The sequence below is a fragment of the Vanellus vanellus genome, assembly GCF_965231255.1.
Source record: "Vanellus vanellus genome assembly, chromosome: 3".
Classification (NCBI taxonomy): domain Eukaryota; kingdom Metazoa; phylum Chordata; class Aves; order Charadriiformes; family Charadriidae; genus Vanellus; species Vanellus vanellus.
The window spans coordinates 96103192-96124121 of NC_138907.1; the positions used below are offsets into that span (position 1 = coordinate 96103192).

At 39.4% G+C, this 20930-nt stretch overlaps 1 protein-coding gene across 1 annotated transcript in view; it reads right to left on the reverse strand.

The window, feature by feature from the left end:
• Nucleotides 1-20930, reverse strand: part of FAM135A (family with sequence similarity 135 member A) — an 80670-nt gene that overhangs the window by 49807 nt on the left and 9933 nt on the right. The window contains exons 2-5 of the mRNA XM_082480891.1: nucleotides 5128-5207; nucleotides 1040-1179; nucleotides 853-923; nucleotides 354-527 (exon numbers count right to left, since the gene is read on the reverse strand). Of these exons, the coding sequence (XP_082337017.1) occupies nucleotides 354-527; nucleotides 853-923; nucleotides 1040-1179; nucleotides 5128-5207 (465 nt within the window). The remainder of the gene's footprint in view (nucleotides 1-353; nucleotides 528-852; nucleotides 924-1039; nucleotides 1180-5127; nucleotides 5208-20930) is intronic.

Below are 20930 nucleotides of genomic sequence, written 5' to 3' on the forward strand. Positions count from 1 at the left end.
ACTAACTAGAGTGAACAGCAGACCTTCCTGATTAAGAAAATGTATAAATATTTATACATATAAATATACATGTATAAATACAGATATTTATACATTCCTCCTCTTCTGTGATCTTAGGTATTATCTCTCTTCTACACTACATACTCTTATTTCCAACAAAAACAAGCTCAAAATTTGTTCCAGGTAACTCTGAAAACAAGAAATTTCTCATCCCTATGGGCCCTGAGTTCCAAAATCATCATAAAGAAAACTATATTGGTCATAGATTTAACTCCTTCCTAAGTGTTCTATTTTTGGAACATATCCATCTGGACACTCGATTATTTATTTGCATTTTAGTAACAAGAGATTACCTTATCAACGGCTGATGCAGAGCAACCAAAGAAGCATGGACTATAACCGATATGACAGAAAGATGGAAGTAATCAAACATAACATTGACATAATGATGAAGGCCCCGGTGTACGTTAAAGTGCAACTTTAAAGTTCGGCTACTAATTGGCTGTAGTGTGCTCAGGTCATCTGGTCTAAAAAGAAATTAAAACAAAACAACATACAATTAGAATGATGAGATTTAAAGTGCAAGTTATTAATAACTGACTCAGCAATTTAGCATAGGTCTCTAGTTTGGAATGCAATGACATCTCCCCCAGGAAAAAAAGTATAAAAAAAAAATATCAGAATGAGACAAACCAGTTATGAAATCTTAACAGACTTCAGCATTGGATTTCTTTTTTACCCTCATATATGTCTAATATGAACACACTATGTCTACATATAATACAGATTTAATCAGTTTAAAAAGTTAACATATATTGTTGCTTTAATAAAGTCTTCTCTATTTAAACTTACGAATAGTCTGTATCCGTGAAGTGTAGATCTAATGTTAGCAGAAAATTCATTTCATTAAGAGACTCCTCAATCTAAAACGAAATTGTAGAAGCATGAAATCTTTTCAGGTCCCTTATTTATACTAATCTAAATTGTACATAACAAAGACTTAATTATCTGAATATTGTAAAGCTGAATAGCAGATTACCTTCCTCTCATCTAACAGCATTTTTATTTTGAAAATCATCACGTCATTCACAGAAACTTCCTCATTTTTATAAAGAATCTGAAACGTTTTACTGCAAACTATATTGTCATGGATTGAAGCAGGAAAGGCAAGATCTGCACCTGAAAAGAAAAACAATTATTAATATAATTGGCCTAGAATCTGGAAACCCCACAGCAGCTAATAAGTAGAACTATCATTCCTATCAGTTTCATGACTGCTATTAAAACTGTGACACCAACAATATCAGCAGCTTCCGCTTCAGTCAGCAACTGCTGGAGTTTGAAGGAGTGCATTTTGTTTCAAAGAAATACTGTATCAGTATTTTTATTGTAATTTGCTTTTACTATAAGTTCTGGACTGAAGAATTTTAGCTTTGTTCCAAATTGGAGTAAGACATTCTAGGCATTAAAAATCCTAACTAAAAACCTGAAATCTGTCTTGTTTCATCCAGCATTCGTGTTGATTTGCAAGGTTTAGCCACGCTGAGAGCTCTTCATTATCTACAGATGAGGCAAAGAGGTTAAGTGACAAATACAACTCCACTGAATTTATGAAGAACAGAGGTGTTTTTTTCTTTCCTTCAATATCTTTGCACACTACTCTGGCCAGAGCAGTTCCAAGTGTACCACCTGAACCTACATTTCTCATTCAATAGGGTACTTCTGCTTTCAGTCCAGAGGCTTCTCATCAAAGAGAGTTCAGGAAAGTGTGATAAACAGTTGGGGAATCCTTTGCCAAAAGAAAGGTTAAAAGACTTGTAGGTGAAATGAGAAAGGGCATGGTTTACAACAGTTATTGAGGAAGTATTTAGCATAATAGCAAGGGGTTATCACACAGGAAATATCACGATGGACACTACTCTGTGAAACAGCATATAAAAGAAGATGGAACTTGGAAGAACAGAAGTAACAGAAATACCAACACTTTCTTATCAGTCCTCTACAAGTAGGTTCAATAACATTAACCTCTTCCAGAACACAAAGTCTTAGAAATTGTGTAAACAAGGCTGCAGAACATTATTTTCAATTCTTTTGATTCTTCTTAATAAATTACTTCAAAGGAATCCGCAGAAGAAAAAAAAAATATCTGCAAAGTTTGTGCTTTACAGATTTGGGGTCTACAGGCCTCTGATAGAAAAATCACTGCACCTGGCAAACATTCCCACTCTGTAATCTTCACAACATCTTAGTTCAACTTCCCTTCAGAAACTAGAAACAAGTAGCTGGGTTTTGCCAAAGTGCTTTCATGCATATCATCAATTTAGGTGTCCTGGACAAAATGCTTATAAAGGCTGAATCATTAAAGAGTAATTCCCCTATATATAATGCCACTTTCAGTTTATATCCATCTGTGTCATCTGTTACAGGTGAAGGGCAGAGTGGGTATGGTTTCACATGATACGTAACCTGATATAACCACACAGCATCAGCAAAAGGGATCTCCCACTCCAGTCTGATAAAAATGAAGTAATGGAGATATGTGGCCGAGGTCCCACTTCCTGTGCAGCATCCAACTCTGAGTTACAGCCCTCAGTTCTGCTGACTTCAGTGTAATGTGAAACGACACCCCCAGAAGTGAGAGAGAGGGGTCAAAGAGGAAAAGCTGACACCAGGAACAGGCTGAGCCACATCTACGTGGGGAGCAAGGTCTCACAAATATGAAGTCAACAAGGCAGAACTACTATTTTTTAACTCAACTATGCACTGACTGGTCAAGACTATTTATAGGCTTCTATCCACACAAAGAGCCATCTCAGCTACAGAGGGGGAAAAAATAGTGGGGAATTAATTTATTCTTGCATTGTAAAAATGGACATCTCATTCCTAACTTGCGTTTTATTTTTTTCTTCTTCTTTCTTCCTTCTTCCTGAAAACCAGCCACAATTTTCTAATAGGAGGAGGAATTCAGAACAGCCTCAAATCTGAAACAACCTCATACAGGCTAGAATTACATACATTTTTCTTTTAACTTTCTAGAGCATGACAACATCTCCCTTCAAATTACAAGAATGTCAGGAGACCTTCACAAGGCTGGAGCTAAAGCCAGTGAGTGGCTTGCCCTGTCACATCTGTAATGACACTCATTCCGGGTCCTAAGCAATTCTAGTGAACTACTAAAGGACGTGGTAAATAGAAATGGAAGAAAATTGCATTTAAATTATCATGGGACCTCATGAGGAGCTGGACAAGGGGTGGAAGGAGATGCAAAGGAACAGGAAGAAGGGAAAACTGAGACTGTACATTTGACTTGGGGAAATAAAAGGAAGAGATAGATCAAACAGTCTGTGGCAGAGGGGAAAACACACACCTAAGGTAAGGAAACTGCAGGTGACTCGTGCAAAGGCTAGGGAGACCTAGAAGTTGACAAAATGACTTGGACTCGAGTGGGAAAACCATGATGCTGTCAAAGGGAGTAGGATTTAGAACAGTTAAGTATGAAAAAGACAGAACAAGGGAGAGACAGAAAAGTACGGGAAAAAGTGCCTGACCAACACAGCACATCACTCTCAAGAGAGAGTTGTGAGCTCCTGTCCAGCCTCCTCCGGTCCACAAGCAACACTTTCAGATAGTGGGTCAACCCTCTTAGTGCTAGTCCACAGGTAGCATAATAGCAGCTATTTTCTACAAATAACAGCAGTCTCAGTAACTGGCATCAGCTATTCCACCACCTTGAGCAGGAGAGCTGTGAGTTAAGAGCTACAGTGTCCATCTCTGCTAAATAAAGCAAGCAGTTGAAATGAATGGAAGGCAGAGGTCCTCAGCAAGACCAAGCACTATCATATCCACAAGAAGGACAAACTAATGCCCTTTCATTGACCAGCTTGTACCCTTCTTTCTGCTTTGTTGTGGCACAAACATTATCAGTAACTACCTGATAAACCAAACTGAGACTGATCTAAAAAGAACCCCTGGTTTGGAGGGGTTTGGTTTTTTATGAAACAGATTCTTATCAGCTGAATGAGCTCCCCAGTTGAGCTCCCGGGCCAAATCAGACACTTGTGTCAACAGAGCACAGCACAATATGAAGGTAAGATGGAGCAAGCAGGGGGAATCACAGCCTGATTTTTTTTTTTTTTTGACAGCACTGCTGATCTAAACTCACATCAAATTGCAGTCTTAATGTTTACATCCTTTATGCCTAGTAATGACAGACAAAGGAGCTAACATATGCCACAACTTACTAACAAAATTGCAGCTTTCTGAAAAAATAACTGAAGACCATTCTAAAATTATACCACAAAATGGAAAAACTTTTTTTCAGTGACATTAAACATATCATTAAGTGACACTATTAAAAAAAGTATAGTTTACTAATGGATCAGTTCAGCAGAGCTAAATTCCCTAAACCACACCAAACTTTGCCTTTGAAGTGGAGTAATCTTGGTTCATGAGAATTATTTATTTATTTCACACCAATCCAAGAAATATTCAGGAAGCATGACTAAAATTCAGTACCTACATTGTTGCTCTACTCAGAGTTACTTTTAATATAGCCTCAAAAATTCAGGTTTCAGTAAAAAAAAAAAAAAAAATGAAGGAGTAGGTAATTCTGTTCAGGAGGTTAAATCAATTTCCAACTTTGCCACCAAGAGAGCAAGAGAGCAAGTTTGAAAACAGCAAGACTGGATCCTTTCAGAATCTTCTTTTCAGAAAAAAAAAAGGTTTAGCAATCTGTATAAGAGCCTGTATCTGAGGTTCTCCATTACTTTGAGTTATCTACTTAAATGAGATTTGCCCTTGGTCATCTTAGCCTGAATCACAGAGAAGACCGCGTAGATCAGTGGAAAAAACAGAAGACACTAATATAAAGGAACATTTTGGTACCAGCAAAGGCAATTAACAGAGGAAAAACAGTAACACAAATTCTGTAATCAACTTCTAGGTCTCATTGCTAAGAACTAGCTAGTTTTTCAGCAGATCATCATGAAACAACTCACATTTTTATTGTATTAAAAACAAAATTAAAAACACTTTTATATTACTTATAACAATATAAAACAAAAAGCATGTGCCCTTAATTAGCAAGGCAAGATAATGACCTCATTTACTACAAGTTTTTGCACTTACCAGTTGCACGTAACAAGCTAGCTTCTAATTTGTGTGGAATTCTTGGAGGAATTTTCATAGATGCACGAATCTGGTAAAAGCTAAAACAAAAGACAGTGATTTGCAACACATGCAGTACAGTACATCTCATCGACCATATATAGATACATACAATGACAAAGGCAGGAATGGAGAGTGGGAAGAAGGAACAGGGCAAGGAAGTCTACAAAGCTTAAAACTGTCTTATTTTGACTCTTCATCTGTTGGTGTTTTGTTTTGGGTTTGTTTTTCTTTTTTTTTCTTAATCATTAACCAGAGCAACAGCCAAACATGAATAAAAGAAGGAAGCCTCAACACAGAGCTAGTCTTTCCACACCCCACAGTGTTGGGGCAAATATTTAGGGAGATACATGGTGAACTAAGCTGGAGAACTCACATGAATGAAAAATTGGGATTGTCAGCTACACTACAACCACCTCAGAAGGATCTACTATGTAGAGGTATAGCCAGTTCTCCCGCTGAAGGAGCTATTTGTGAAACTGCAACATGTCCCCAACCCTCCCACCCCCAGGGTGCCCAGAAAACACACTGTTTACCAGACACTCACTACATTGCTTGCACTACATACTAAAAAGTGCAAATAAGTGGTCACACTAAGCAAAATAGGGCAGTACTTGCAGTGCTAAAACATAGTACTATTGCCTTTATGCTATCAAAGGTAAGAACTGCAGACTTGAAGTCTAAAATTTAAAAAAAATCAACACAAAATTCTTTGTTTTCTGGGTCTCTGCCTCCATAATTAAACAGTTTTTAATCCTACTCAGTTCCATACTGTTAATACTGTCCATACTATTAAATCCCAAATTGTCACCCATATGATTTTATGGAAGTCTTTATATGACATAAGCACCCGTAAATACAGTTAGATGACACATTCCCTCCATCTCATCCCATTTCATATCATTTATTTTTGTCTGAAAGGGTTAGTTTCAGCTCCTCAGTGAGCTGACATGACCTACCACACAGCCCCATAAACACTAACACCAACGAAAGGGAGGAAGTAAGAACATTCACAAGTAGAGAGCACGAAGACAAAAATGCCATTTTAGGCAGAAGCATGGTCTTAAATGCCCGTATGAGTATGCAATTCACCCTTTGTATTCCACTCACGGTGTATACCCACTCAGTCTTATGGCTCACTTTCATCATCCCCACTATCCAAATTCAAATTACTCTAATCTATTATGTGTTCTGATTTTTGCTTCTGACTCTTCAACTAAAGCTGACCAGCTGACCATCCAGGACTTCACTAGCAACTGATGCAACTGTGTACCAGCCTATAAATCAACCAATAAAAAAAAAAATCTAAATTTAATCCTTCCACAAAATTAAAAATTCAATTTCAGTCTGGTCAAAACTGTATGTCAAACTATGCTTTATTTCGTTTTTAGAAACCTGCAGGTCAAACATGATTCCATATACGCTTTTTAACTGTTCATAAACAGTAAATTAATTAATTTTGTATTGGATTTAAAAAAATAAAATTAACATTAAGCTTTCACGGTCATCTTCTCCAAGAGTGTAAGGAATTGAGTAGATTAAGAGAGGGCTCTCAACATTAATCCAGGAGGATACAATCTAGAACACTTTTGTCTGGGTCAGATGTGACTTCCATCATTCAATTACTTACTCATTCCATCCATACCAAGGACACATGATACATTATCTCCGCAAGGAGATACTTTCCACCAGCCTCAATTTCAGTGTCATTTCTGGATCCACAGTAAACATTTCTCAAGAGCCTGACACTCTATCACTACAAGCTCCACCTTCCCATGATCCAAATGACAGGCCTGTCATGGCCTAGTATACTGCTTGGTACTTCAGGTATTAAGAAAAGAATGCAGTATCATTGGCATGGTTTATATTAAATATTATGTCTCAGTAGTTCAGAGACATGCCAGATATTTTACTTCATCTCACCCTAATCCTCTACCAAACTGGTTCACTTTATTAGACTTTAAAATATCCAAAATCTGCATTGTTCTTAGTTCATGTTTAGAACCACATGACAGGTATACAGAGCATAAATTTAACTAGGATTTAATAACTTTACCGAATGTGGATAGATCAATGAATTAGGACTGTAACAAGGTAAAATGAAAGGCAAAGGCAAAATAAAAAACTGTGCCGAACAGGAAAAAAGGTGCAATGTGATATTCCTATTACTTAATGCAGTAAGACTCGTTTGCCCTAAAGATGCTATTAAGTGACTGTTTACAACCTGGGTGTCAAAGAAAGCAATCAATAGAATTGTTCGTGCTTAGAATGTAATTTGTGAAACCAAATGGCTGCTAGGACATCCTTCCTTTTCCTAATATTACTTGCTAGCAATCAATCAAAAGCAGATTATTCTACCCTTTATCCAGTAAACCCTTTACCTGCCCAATATATTTTAATTTGGGTTAATGGGGAGATGAAGGTGTACTGTTTGCTTGTTTGAGACAGGTGGCTTTGATTTTCAGAAGATTTATGCTTTAAGCAGTTTATAACATAAAACATTCACCTGTTAATCTGAATAATAAAATCCAGCTCAGGGCAAATATGTAAACATTAATTAAAAATCTATGCCTAGATCTTTGAAACAATTATTTAACTGCATCAAGATATTTACGTAAGAAAAATAACCTCCTACACAGTATTTACCCGAATTATTCACTGCCATTCATCTTTAAATGCCATATATATTAAGGATCTATCTGCAAATGAAGAACTATGATACTGAAACGGTACTTTATTCACAAAGGAATTACATTTGTAATGCGTAAAATAAGGAAATGCTTTCTAAAGTTAAGATATACATTCCTCATTTGACAGCAAATTTCAAAAGAAATTTTAAAAAAATTCATTGAGCCCTGTCCCTCTAAGCCCTGCCTTCCTCATCCTCCTTCTATCTCTGGTTCAACTCATTAATAAATTCGCGTTACACTACTGCCTTTTCTATTTAGAAGAAAACCAAACCAAACCAAGTCACTTTCAACTATTTCCCAGATGTACCACAAACACTGCTTAGTTCTCATATACACAACAACTGACCTACAAACCTGATCTATTCTGTTGTATCTGCTTGGGCCTCCACATAACAATTCAGTATCAAAGACTTGTTAATCACCTATCACATTCAATTACCCCAAATATCCTCAAAATACTCCGTAAATAATAAGATCTGAATACAATCAAGTCTCCATTATCTTATGTAACCACAGAATGAAAGTACCCTGGGGTAGAGGGAAATCCCAGACAGTAACAATTCTACAGAATGTGCCACTGATGGTACAGCAAATGTGCCCAAATTGATGAAGTAGCTTAGGTCTACAAAAGCTTTCAAAACCCAGTCCAGCATCTTCCAAGAGATGGCTTGTGCAGACGTAATCAGGCAGTTGCAGACTTAGTGCTACAACTTTTCAGAAGGTGTAACAGTTTAGGTCCATCGGTGTATCTATACTAAAATGCCTTCCTGAAACCCACAGGAATGGAGAACATGATACAAACATTTCAGTGGCATGGCCTGTGCTAAAGCAAAGTCAGTAAGATTCAGACTCAGTAAAGCGCATTTTCTCTGATGCACAGCCGTAGTCCCAGGAACACAACAGAGGAATATTGAATTGACCCTGCACCAGTCTGGCTCCCTCTCAAGTCCTGACTCTGACGGCATCCTGGAAAAATGCCTTGCTGATAGTAAGGACAGGGGCTTTATGTTAATTTCAAGATTTATGTAGAACTGTTTTCCAGAGCAGAAATATTCAAAAAAGAAATAGATCAGGATTTGCAATCCACATTAAGATCCCAGAAAAGCGCTGAGGTTCATAAAGCTTAGACTAACAGTGATTATTTTGTGAAGATTTTTGAAGAGTAATTTGTTATAACCTGTCCCTTAATCTCTCCTTTGACTGCATTAGACGAGGAAAGCATCATTTTCAGATTATTAAAGGTTGCAATTTTCAGGTAACAAAGAAGTCAGAAATATTTTGACAAAAATGCTTTAAAGCTACTCTCCCTGTTTTGAAGAATCAATGGTATTCAGAAAGGTGGCATACTGTAAGAACACACATTAATCACCCATGAAAACAGCGTCATCCATCAGTGTATGGACTTTTTGCTATCTTTGCTCCATTAGCTGAAGCAGGATAGCTATTTCAGTAAACAGAGAATAAAACAACAGAAATGACACGAATAACTGTAATTTACAGTTTTATGAAAAAATGCATTAAAAATGCACCAGAAGCAAGAATCTGATAGGCAATAATTGTTAGATTACCCTGATAGATTATGCCATGATGTTTAGAACCACCACCTGATAATTCAACACGATGTATTTGGATCACCTTTTATGATACAACTATGGTTTGGCATTTTAAAAGCCTAGGCTACAACCACAGCTAATGAAGAGTCTTAATGTGAGTCACTGCAGTATGGGCAGTGCGGGGAACAAATCTGGGACAAGCAATAGACTGACGGATGAAGGTCTGACACCACACAAAGAAAAGACGAGTGAATCCTTAGCACCATTTTTTCAAGACAATGAGCAGGTTAAAAGTGCTTGAGGTTCATGTTGCTGATGGAAGAATGATTTGAAAGACAGCCTCCAAAGGGAGACAGAACAAACTGAGACTTAAGGATATTTAAGGGTTGGAACAGGTTGTCCAGTAAGTTGTGGAACCTCCACCCATGGAGGCTTTCAAGACCTGAGGGGACAGAGCTCCGAGCAACATGGTTTGGATTGAGTGCTGACCCTGCTTGCTTCTCTGAAAGGCACTATCTTCCAGTTCCTACTAAATTTCCAGTCTCTCAGACTTGAGGAAAAAAGAAAAAAAAAGACAATCTACAACACTAACTCTGAAAATCTGCCAACCTCTCCTTCTCTAAATGCATCCAGCATTTACATTTACTTATCTTGGCCACAGACATAAGGTTGAGGCTGAACACCAGATCTCTTGCTCTAGTTGCACTGCTTAAAAGCTTTGTCTTGAAACAGTTCCACATCCATCCCCCAAGAGGTACCTTTGCATTTGCTTCACAATGTGAGAGTTAGCCTAAATAGTTGAGATGTTTACTGAGACAGCATACACAAGCACAGACAAAGTCACTGATGGAGAGCTTATAAATATCCAGGAGATTTCTGCCAATCCCAGTCTATGCAGTCTTTCTTCAGTAAAGAAATATATGTACTTGCTGATATCCATTTATCACATTTGGTCATCAAGATAATAATATGTAAATCCATAACCACATTATGAAAAGGTTCAAGGATAGCTGGAGCTTAGTGTCCTTACTACAGACGTTGTACGAAAAGGTCTTCTGAAAAAGGTAGTTAGAATTACTGCTCTCCTGTAGGCAGAGACCTCTACTGTCCATCCAGATTAAATAGTTTCAATCAAGTTGCGTCAAAATCTTGAAGATTCAAAATCTGACATGTGCCAGAAAATGCTTTCCCACACAGGAAAATTGACAGGTTTCTTTTTTCACTGGGATCACCATTTAGATGGGCATAAGTAAGTTTTTTTCATCACATTTGTTGAAAATCACAGAACAGTCAGGGTTGGAAGGGACCTCTGGAGATCATCTAGTCCAACCTCCCTGCCAGAGCAGAGTCACCTACAGCAGGTTGCACAGGATGGCATCCAGGTGGGTTTTGAATGTCTCCAGTGTGGGAGACTCCACAACCTCTCTGGGCAGCCTGTTCCAGTGCTTTGCCACTCTCAAAATAAAGAAGACTCTCCTCATGTTTAGATGGAACTTCCTATGCCCAAGTTTGTGCCCGTTACCTCTTGTCCTATCACTGGGCACCACTGAAAAAAAGACTGTTCCCATCCCCCTGGCACCCTCCCTTTAAGTATTTATAACTATCGATAAGATCCCCCTCAGTCTTCTTTCCTCTAGACTAAAAAGACTCAAGTCCCTCAGCCTTTCCTCTTAAGAGAGATGTTCTAATCCCCTAAACATCTTTGTAGCCCTTTGCTGGACCCTCTCCAGCAGTCCTCTGTCCTTCTTCAACTGGGGAGCCCAGAACTGGGCATAATACTCCAGATGCAGCCTCACCAGGGCAGAGCAGTGGCGGAGGATGACCTCCCTCTTACCTGCTGGCCACACTCTTCTTGATGCACCCCTGGATGCCACTGGCCTTCTTGGCCACCAGGGTACATTGCTGCCTCCTGGTCATCCTGTTGTCCACCAGGACTCCCAGGTCCCTTTCCACAGAGCTGCTCTCCAGGAGGTCAGCCCTCAACCTGTACTGATGCATGGGGTTATTCCTCCCCAGGTGCAGTACCCTACACTTGCTCTTGTTGAATTTCATTAGGTTCCTCTCCACCCAACTCTCCAGCCTGTCCAGGTCATGCCGTATGGCGGCACAGCCTTCTGGTGTGTCAGCCACCCCTCCCAGTTTTGTGTCATCATCATTTATAAACTGAGCAAAAAGCAGGTTTAGCAATAACTGGAACGTATCATGCTACAAAGAAAAAAGGATATGTAGGAAGTAATGGTTATTTGAATTTTTAATGCTCTCACATGGAACCACAGGCAGTAATGTGTGCAAATGCAGTCATAAAGGACAACTTATTTAAAAAAATAATCTCATGCATAAAAAAAGTGTACGTGCTTTTACAGAGATAGCTGCATGAGTATTTACTTGAAAAACCACCTCGCCAGCTAAAGTACATCCCAAGGGAAATGTATGTCCTGAAAAAACTTCAGAATACAATTCATCATTGAGATGAAACTTTTTCTGCAGTTCCTCTCGCCCGGCAAAGGAAAGGCAGAAGCGCGCATGGCAGAGTCCGACCTTTCCTCTTCCATGAATCCCAGTCCGCTCACTGCACACTTAAATTCGTTCAGTCACATTAAAAAGACCAAGCATTGAACATCACAGACTGCACATTCACATGCACATTGGGTCACCTGCAGGGCAGCTTCTAAATTTATCAGTTCACCAAAGAAACAGCTGTGACCCTGCATATGCAAAACCTCAGGAGAGCTCTCAGGATCTACTAAATGCAAGGCCCAGTTGAAAACACTCCCCACTGCAGACCACCACTAAGACTTCTCTCTTTCTCCTTTTTCCAAGGGGAAAGAGCAGTGGATCAGGCAAGTGTGCTTCATTTAGCGCACAGGGAAATGGAGCTGAGGATGCAGCACTGCTTTGTAAATACGGAATGTGGCACTGACATGAGGAACTGTGAGAAAAATGCACAGAGGAATGAGTCTCCTGAAACAGCTCTGGAGGCAGCGATATAATGGCTGTGTCAGAATGACCCCAGCAGAGCTGTGTCTTCTACAGATCTTCTACACATCATAGCTCTTCCCACAGAAGCAAACCTGCACTGACAGAAACTCCTGCTGCGGTAAGAGGCTGAGTCAGCAAAATATTGAGAGAATACAACAATGAGAGAGAATGCTCTTTTACTTCTATTCAGCATCCCTCTGTCCTACAAGCTAAGCCCCTTGCTACTGCACAGACCCTACATTAATAGTTCTTTGATGGTTTTATAAAAATCCATCTTAAAAGCAGCAAAGATATCTAGCATTTCACACAACCAGTCACAAGCCTATACTGACAAATGCCAGCACACACGCATTTTTCAAGGCAATCTGAGTATGCTTCTGATGTTTAAAGCATTTCAAATGATCTTGGAACACAAATACTCTATCTTAAATATTACCACAAATTCGTTTGGTAACCTCATTCTGCAAAAAGGCAATCCAAGCAAAGGCAGACAAATAAGGGGCAAAGAGGAAAATTGGAAAGGAAGTAAAATAAGGTGTAAGGGAACAGAAATCAGAGAATATAAAACCACACAGAATAAAGCACAGGTAATGAAATGCTGATTCTCAAAGGGACAAATGTAAAAAGAGAAGAAAATTCATTGGAGTTGTTCCATAATTTTCCCCACCAGGAGAAATGCACAGTCATCTATAAAAATTTAATCCTACCAAACCCACCTGGGGCCCACAGACTACCAAATCACCTCTAAACTAGTTACAAGGCTTATCTGGACCGGAAATTATTTAATACAGGTATAAAACACACAAAAAGATTCTTATCTTGCAATCACTTTGTAATAAGTACTTCTAATATGGACCAATATGATATTACACTCGCTATAATTGTGGAGTTTATCTCATTTAAGAAATTCTAATTCAGATACTTGGGCAGCAGGAAGATTATCATGCCCAAAATACTTTGTTTAAAATCTTTTATCAATCCCTTCTATGAAAAATCCACGTATTTCCCAGCTGGCTAACATATTTTTATTAAGATAAATGAAACAAAGGGCAAACTTACAGGAAATAGATAAAAGGTTCCCATTTATTTGAAAGCAAGTTTCTTGAAAGTAGATTACTTTTAAAAAGCACCTGACATGTCCATGGCACACATTACTTCTGACAATTACAGAGATATATAAAGATATATACAAACAAAATCATTATTAGACCAAAAGTTTGATGAGAATTATTTGGAAGACTAATACCTCAAATAAGTCACAGCAGCTTGTTATGAAACAGGATTAAGTACATAAGACAGGAGAGAGGGGAAAGTAAACGTAGCTGGGGATTTTGCCTTATTATTACAAAAGCCTTTTCTCCATGTTCTTACCACAGGCACACTCAAGCAGAATTCCTGCAGTGGTTATGAACGCTTATTTAAAAACTTGAAAGGGGAATACTCTCAAATAAGTATTGCTTTTTTAAAGAGCCATATAAACATATAATATTAGATTAGCTCTTATTTAATCAAATAAATCTTAACTTATATTAGTCTATGTTTATAATTTTAGTTCCTCTTTTATTTCCTCTTATTACTGAAGGGAACAAGAAAGAAATCATACTAGATTACCTTGCATCTTTAAATGATAACAGCTCTGTGAAGCTCATCTTCAGGGTTCATGATTTCCCATATTCCCTTATATGACAAATTTCTCACTCTATTTAGCTTGAAAGTTGTTTTGTTTTTGCTTTTTATTTGACTTTTTGATTCAGCATAATAGCCTCACAAATGGCACATCACAAGTGTTTAACCACTGAGTCGCTTGAATGTTTTGGTTTTCTGGGCACAAAGGTATGGGATGTAGAGTTTTTCTGGTAACTAGGGTCACAATTTTTCAAAGTTCCACCCCTTGCAAACAGACAGCAGTTTTTGCTCAGAGACTTCATAACATGTTAATTTTGAAATCAAGGTTTAGCAAATACAACAGATGGGAGACCAGAAGACAAGTCTGACAACCCATTTTCTGGCATTTACTGGTCTTTCAATTTTTTTAAGTTTTGCAGCTGTGCAATTCTGTTCCTCTCATCTGTCAGTAATCAAGTTGTATTGGGTTTGCATGGCAAAGCTTTGGTAGTGGGGGGGGCAGGGATGGACTACAGGGGTAGCTTCTGTCAGAAGCTGCTAGAAGCTTCCCCCATGTCCAATAGAGCCAATGCCAGACGGCTCCAAGGCAAACCCACCACTGGCCAAGGCTGAGCCCATCAGCGACAGTGGTAGTGCCTCTGGGATAGCATAGTTAAGAAGGGGCAAAAAACTGTGCAACAGCAACTGCAGCCAGAGAGAAGAGTGAGAATATGTGAGAGAAACAACTCTGCAGATACCAAGGTCAGTGAAGAAGGAGGGGGAGGAGGTGCTCCAGGCACTGGAGCAGAGATTCCCCTGCAGCCTGTGGTTAAGATCATGGTGAGGCTGGCTGTACCCCTGCAACCCATGGAGGACCACATGCCAGAGCAGGTGGATGTGCCTGAAGGAGGCTGTGACCCTATGGGAAGCCCGCACTGGAGCTGGCTCCTGACAAGACCTGTGGACCTGTGGAGAGAGCAGCCCACACTGGAGCAGGTTTGCTGGCAGGACTTGTGACCCTATGAGGGACCCACACTGGAGCAGTCTGTTCCTGAAGGACTGCACCCAATGGAAGGGAGACGCACCGGAGCAGTTCTTGAAGAATTGTAGCCCGTGGGAAGGACTGCATCCAGCCAGGGTCAACCCACCACACAAGTATACAAGCCTTACAATTCACCTTGCAGCTTATTTTAATGAAAGGCAGTCTCTGTTTTAATAGCAAATATATCATACATTTAACCAGAGATGGGAATTCAGGTACCACAAAGAAAACTGTTGCAAAAAATCATGACAAAAAAGCCCATGTGAACTGTTGTGTCTTATGTAAGATACATCAAATGAAGGTCATCATTCTTATCCCTTACTAACATCTTCATCTTTTCCCCGGTAGAAAGCTACATCACACAAGGAAGTCACATTAGTTACTCTAGTTCAATTAGTTAATTTTTTTTAAATTGAATCACTAGTGTCAAATGTAACATACTGCTCTGAGATGTTATTAGGACACTAAGAAAGAAAAATAGTCTTTTAGAATCAGAAGCATCTATTGTTTCTCCTTCAAGCAAGGTGCAGTTTCAGGATTCATTTAAGTCAGCTTAAGACGGTGCTACCACCAGTAGGAGCAATTTACAGTCCAAAACCCCTTTTACATGTTTTTGCCCCTCCTAAAACAAGTTTTGATGTTCCAGCAAGCATAAATCAGGTAAATGCCTACGGCAGGGGGGTTGGAACTCAATGATCTTCAAGGTCCTTTCCAATCTAAACCATTCTGATTCTATGATTCTATGAAATCAGATCAACGTGCTCATCCACCTGGAAAGGGAAAAAAAGAATCCAGCAGGGGCTGTTACAGAAAGCAGGATGGCACAGGCAGAGGAGAAAGTTGGACTACTCCCTTTAGTGACATGACATGGGATTAGGTCAGGTTCAGCTACTGGTGGGATTGCACACTCAGAAATAATATGAAATTGCACTGCCACTTCCTGTAAATTACTTTTTTCCTCAACTTCAAGAGTTTCAACTCTTAATAAGATTGAGAGAAACAGATCTGCTCACTGTGTACTGTATTTATGCATTAATTATTAACATAATTCTTAAAGTATAATCTCAGAGAATATTACCAGAACAGTATTAGAAGCCAGCTATGAAACATTAGCAGCAGAAGTCAAGATCTGTTTCTCTAAATTCCAAAATTCACATAGTTACTAAGAAGATCCTAAAAGCTCAAGAATGCCAAAGAGTAAGGTGAGCACTCAAGATGTGAAAGCAAGAGATTCACAAACACTCCACTTCTTACCCCTTCATGAAAATGAAAAAGTTGCTGTTCTTGGATAGACTTTTTATTTTTGCCACAGTACAGGCACCTCCTACAGCAAAAATATCGTCAGTCTCCTAACACCTACGCCATCTAGTACATGGCAGCAAACATACCCTTAGAAAAACAAAGTTAAAAATCCAAACTCACAAGAGTTAACCTTCCAAGACCAGTTTAAATAAACTAAACAAATTACATGGGCACAAACAGACTAACTAGCCAAACCCCTTTTTCTCCTGCCAGGTTCCACAAGCTGGATACCCCGAAGACACACAGGGCCTACTGAACCTGTTCAACAAGTCTAAAAAAATTAAACAAGCAAACAAACCAAACAAAAATATTTTTCTAAAGTCTACATTTTGTCAAAGGCTTTTATTTTGAGAAAACTGTGAGTATTACAGAACACTTCAGACAGTATCCAATATACTTTGAAATAAATTGTATGTAGGAATGTATTCAGGAAAGGTAGGAAACAAAGACTGCTGAAGGGAAGGCATGCAAAAAGACTAAGAGAGGAAAATTGAGGAGGGCAGAACAATATAAGGGGGAGAAGGGAAAAAGTGCATAGAAGCAGCACTAAACACAGCAACAGGACTGAAGTACAGAGATGAACATTAAGGTGATACTATGGTTTACTGTATATGTACACTGAGGAGCCTCAATCTTTCCATGTACTCCCCTTATGAGGCTGACTTCCCGCCACTGCTCCCTGTAAGCTGGGATCTGCAAAACCCACTGAAGAAGAACCCAGGTTGTCCTCGGGTAGTTGGAAGCTGGAGGTCTGTGCTGCTCTGGATGTCAGCAAACTCAACTTTCTATTATCTCTTCCTTCCTCCTTTCAGAGCTAACCTATGGAAAGGGACTTGGCATTCTGTGGGTGACTAGGGCCCTCTTCCCAGCAGATATGGTGGAGGTGGGTCCCTCTGTACTCTGCAGTTGTCCAAGCCCTTCTCTTTGCCGCTCATGCACACTGGCATCTGGGAAATCCTGCCCCTTCTCATAATAAGGAAATACCAAGAACAATGTTGAAAAAGAGACTATACTTTTACAATATAAGGATTTTTGCAAGAAATCGAGTTTAAGGAGTTCTGTTTTCCCCCTTTCCTCTGCCCTGTCCTCCCAAGACACTCACTCTAGCCCTTCTGCTACAATACATTGCCTCCCTCAATTACACCAACGCACTACTTGCAGAGCAATGCCGCACATTGGACCGATTCAGCAGCTCAACTTACAGCAGGCTGCTACAGCAGCTCAGCCAGCACAACCGATAGGGCAGCGCACTGCAGTGGCATGAAGCAGCCAGCAGCAAGGAAGGCGGAAACTCTGCAAACTGGCATTGCCAGGCAAGCTCTGTATCTCTACATGAAAGCTTAGCGAAATTAGAATTGACATACCTGATGTCTGTCATAACTCTGTATCCTACGGGCAGGGATGCCAACGGAGATGAATGCAGAAGTTCAAACAGAGTTTTTGTTTCAAAACATACTAATCTCTGGGCTGTTCTTCCTCAGCAGATCATACTGACATAATGGCCTCTCCTGTTCAAGAGATTCTTCCTAACAGAGAGGTTGAAACTGTTACAGACATTTCTCTCAGGACGCATTCCAGCACTACAGTTAGATCAGCCCAAAAAGTTAAATGGTGACAGAAGTAGGGATTCCATTCCTTTTGTGTATTTTCTAGTCCTTCTGCACTAGCAGTGACAGTTATCCGATCCTGTGGAAGGTGATCCAGAAAGATAAAACTGGCAAAACCAGAATCATATTCTGTTGGGTTTTTTTATTTTCTGCTGGCTGACCACTTTGACCTGACCCACTACCAGGCAGAAGAGCATTACTGCAGACACACAGGAAGCACCAGAAGCAGGGCCACCCTATTCAGGCAGCTGCTGTCCAACAGATCTCCCTACCTGCAACATCTACATCCTTAGCCCAGTGCTCCTGCCAGCTTAATCCACTCTCCGACCACACTGCTGCCAAAAGCAAGCCTGTCTTATTGACCACAGAACTGCATGACTGCAAAAGCAAACAAAACAGGAGATGACCATACATTTCATACCTTTTGGCAGACATGTGCAGTTGTACTGGCTCAATCCAACTACAAATTCATAGATGAGATCACTGTTTCACAACAGATTCAAGTTCATGGTGCTACCAGTAGGCCATGTTGGGTGCACTTTCTCACCCTCTCACTCCACCAAAACCAGTGCTCAGGCAGTTAGTTACACAACCATCCATATCAAAGAAACTGCATCCTGATTATCTCCAATAGCCTGAAAGTTACTTCTGGTGTTAAAAACACATGAAAATACACGATGAGTACCAGCAGACGTCTTGATCATTTAGCGTATGGTATTCACTATCTTTTTGAAGAAACAAGAAACATTTTAAAAATAATTAAAAATCTTTGTGGAGAAACAAACGGAGTTATTTATGGATAAGCATGAATGTGACACTCCAGTCTGGAGTGCCTCTAACCCTCTGAAAGTGTCTTGAGCTTTCTTCCCAACTGCCAACGCAAGTCAGAACGTGGGAAAGGGAGAATGAGTGGAGGGGGGCAAAATAAATCAAATAAATCAAAATATCTGAGAAGTTACTTTATATGTAGTACGGTAATTGGCAGGATGTTTAAGGACTGAAAGAGGAAGATATTTTGGAGAAAGCACCTGATTGAAGCAGAGGCAGCAAGTCTGAGTTTGGTGGTGGGACTGAGCCTGGTTACATATTCACATAAAGCTATATGCTCTCTGAAGTATGTGATGATCCAGTAAACAGCTGTTTGTGATTACAGATACAGGTATACATAAAGGTATGATTAGATGTATGTGCAGTGGAAGAGACACAAAAAGACACCATACCAGGAACTCCTGTTATATCATGAGGCAGTCAAGACTTTGGAAGAAAGAACAAGCATCTTTCTCTCTCCCTTCCTTCAGACAGCAAACTGAAAAAACTAACATAATCACCTTTCTGCTGTAACTATTATGTGGATTAACCAATCACACAAACAGGGCAGAACATTTAGGAATGACTGATTTTTCACTGTTTTTCACCAGAGGGAGAGGTCTGAACTCTAAGCTTATGCAGAAGCTACAAGCTTCTACACAAAAGAGTGCTAACCCATGAAAGAGTCTCAAAATTAGCAACTTTAATGATTAAAAGTGTATTTAGTGCAAAGTTAAAACTGCTACTGCTGTCACATGCCATTCCAGAATACTGAACTCAGTAAAAAAGAGAAAGAAAGAGAAGGTACATATTCAAGAAACCATTATTCTGATGTCTTCAACTAACACCTACACCCATTGTACCTTCATACTACACAGAGAAGATAGCTATATTGTTCTACAGATTAAAAAATGGGCCTTCTCCAGAGAGAATCCCTTTACACTCATTACTGTCTTGCACTGTCATTTACTCCCTCACTAAACTAAACTCGCTGATCATGTTTCTGCTGGCAGTCTTCATGGCAAGGCAAGCTGATATACAATCTTTACCTTGTAACGTGAAATGGTACCTGGTTTTACATACACAATACACACCATTCTTTGATCACGAAAAGAAAGAAGGAAGTACATAGAACCCCCAAATACAATCCTCAAAGGAGGACAAATGACATAAGCCGTATCACAATTACATATAACCTTGCTGTCACACAAAATAGCTTCACCTATCACAGTGTTGTCAGGCTCCAGCATGACATTAAGATGGTATAAGTACACATCTGAGCTTTTATTGTTTTGTTTTTAAAAAATGGAATTTTGCCAAATTCAATGCCTGGATTCAAAGGGGGGACGCAGGGAAAAAACCCAACACACTTAAGATTTTATAAAACATACCTCCAGGACAACTACAATTACCAAGTGTTAGCTATGTCTCTATGAATAATGATTGAATAAGCACCTGTACTGTCATCTTTACACGCCAGAATACATACCTAAATGAGGTAGCTTCCAGACCAGATTTAGTTTCTTAAGATGTAGGTTAGTCATCTAGAAATTAACGCAGGGGTGGGGGTGGAGAGGATTCTCTAGGCTTCAGAGAAGAAGCCCAATTTACAAAGGGTCTAGATGACTCCAAGATAAGCTGTCCTGTGTGGCTAAAAGTCTCCTAACACAGGTACTGTACTCGGATATCCTAAGATAAGCAGTACAACCTCCCCAGGTCTTCAGTTCCACTCACATAGCTAAGGCAGAGTATACTTCAAAAACCTTAATTTCTCAGCTAGCTCAAAGGAAGCAGTGCTCAATTTTCCACTTACTTTTCCAAATCCTATTCTCAACAAATACAAGGCTTTTTTTTTTTTTTCAAAAACAATACCATCATATGGTAATTCAACTTGTTACTGCTCTTTGGGACCAGACCATATCATTGGTCTCTCAGACACATTGCATCGGAAGGGCTAGGTGGATATTTGATGCTATTAACTTCTGAAGCAATACCAACTTAATATATTACTTTTTCACCGCTCATTCCGTCTTACCCATTCTTGCCTCAGAGCAAGCAGGACTTGCGTGTGTGCATCCACTCTTGAATTAGAATCAGAAAATGATCCACTTTTAAAAAATAAAAATAAAACCAAAATAAAAGTATTTGCAATATTTTTTCCTACACAGACTATTCCCTT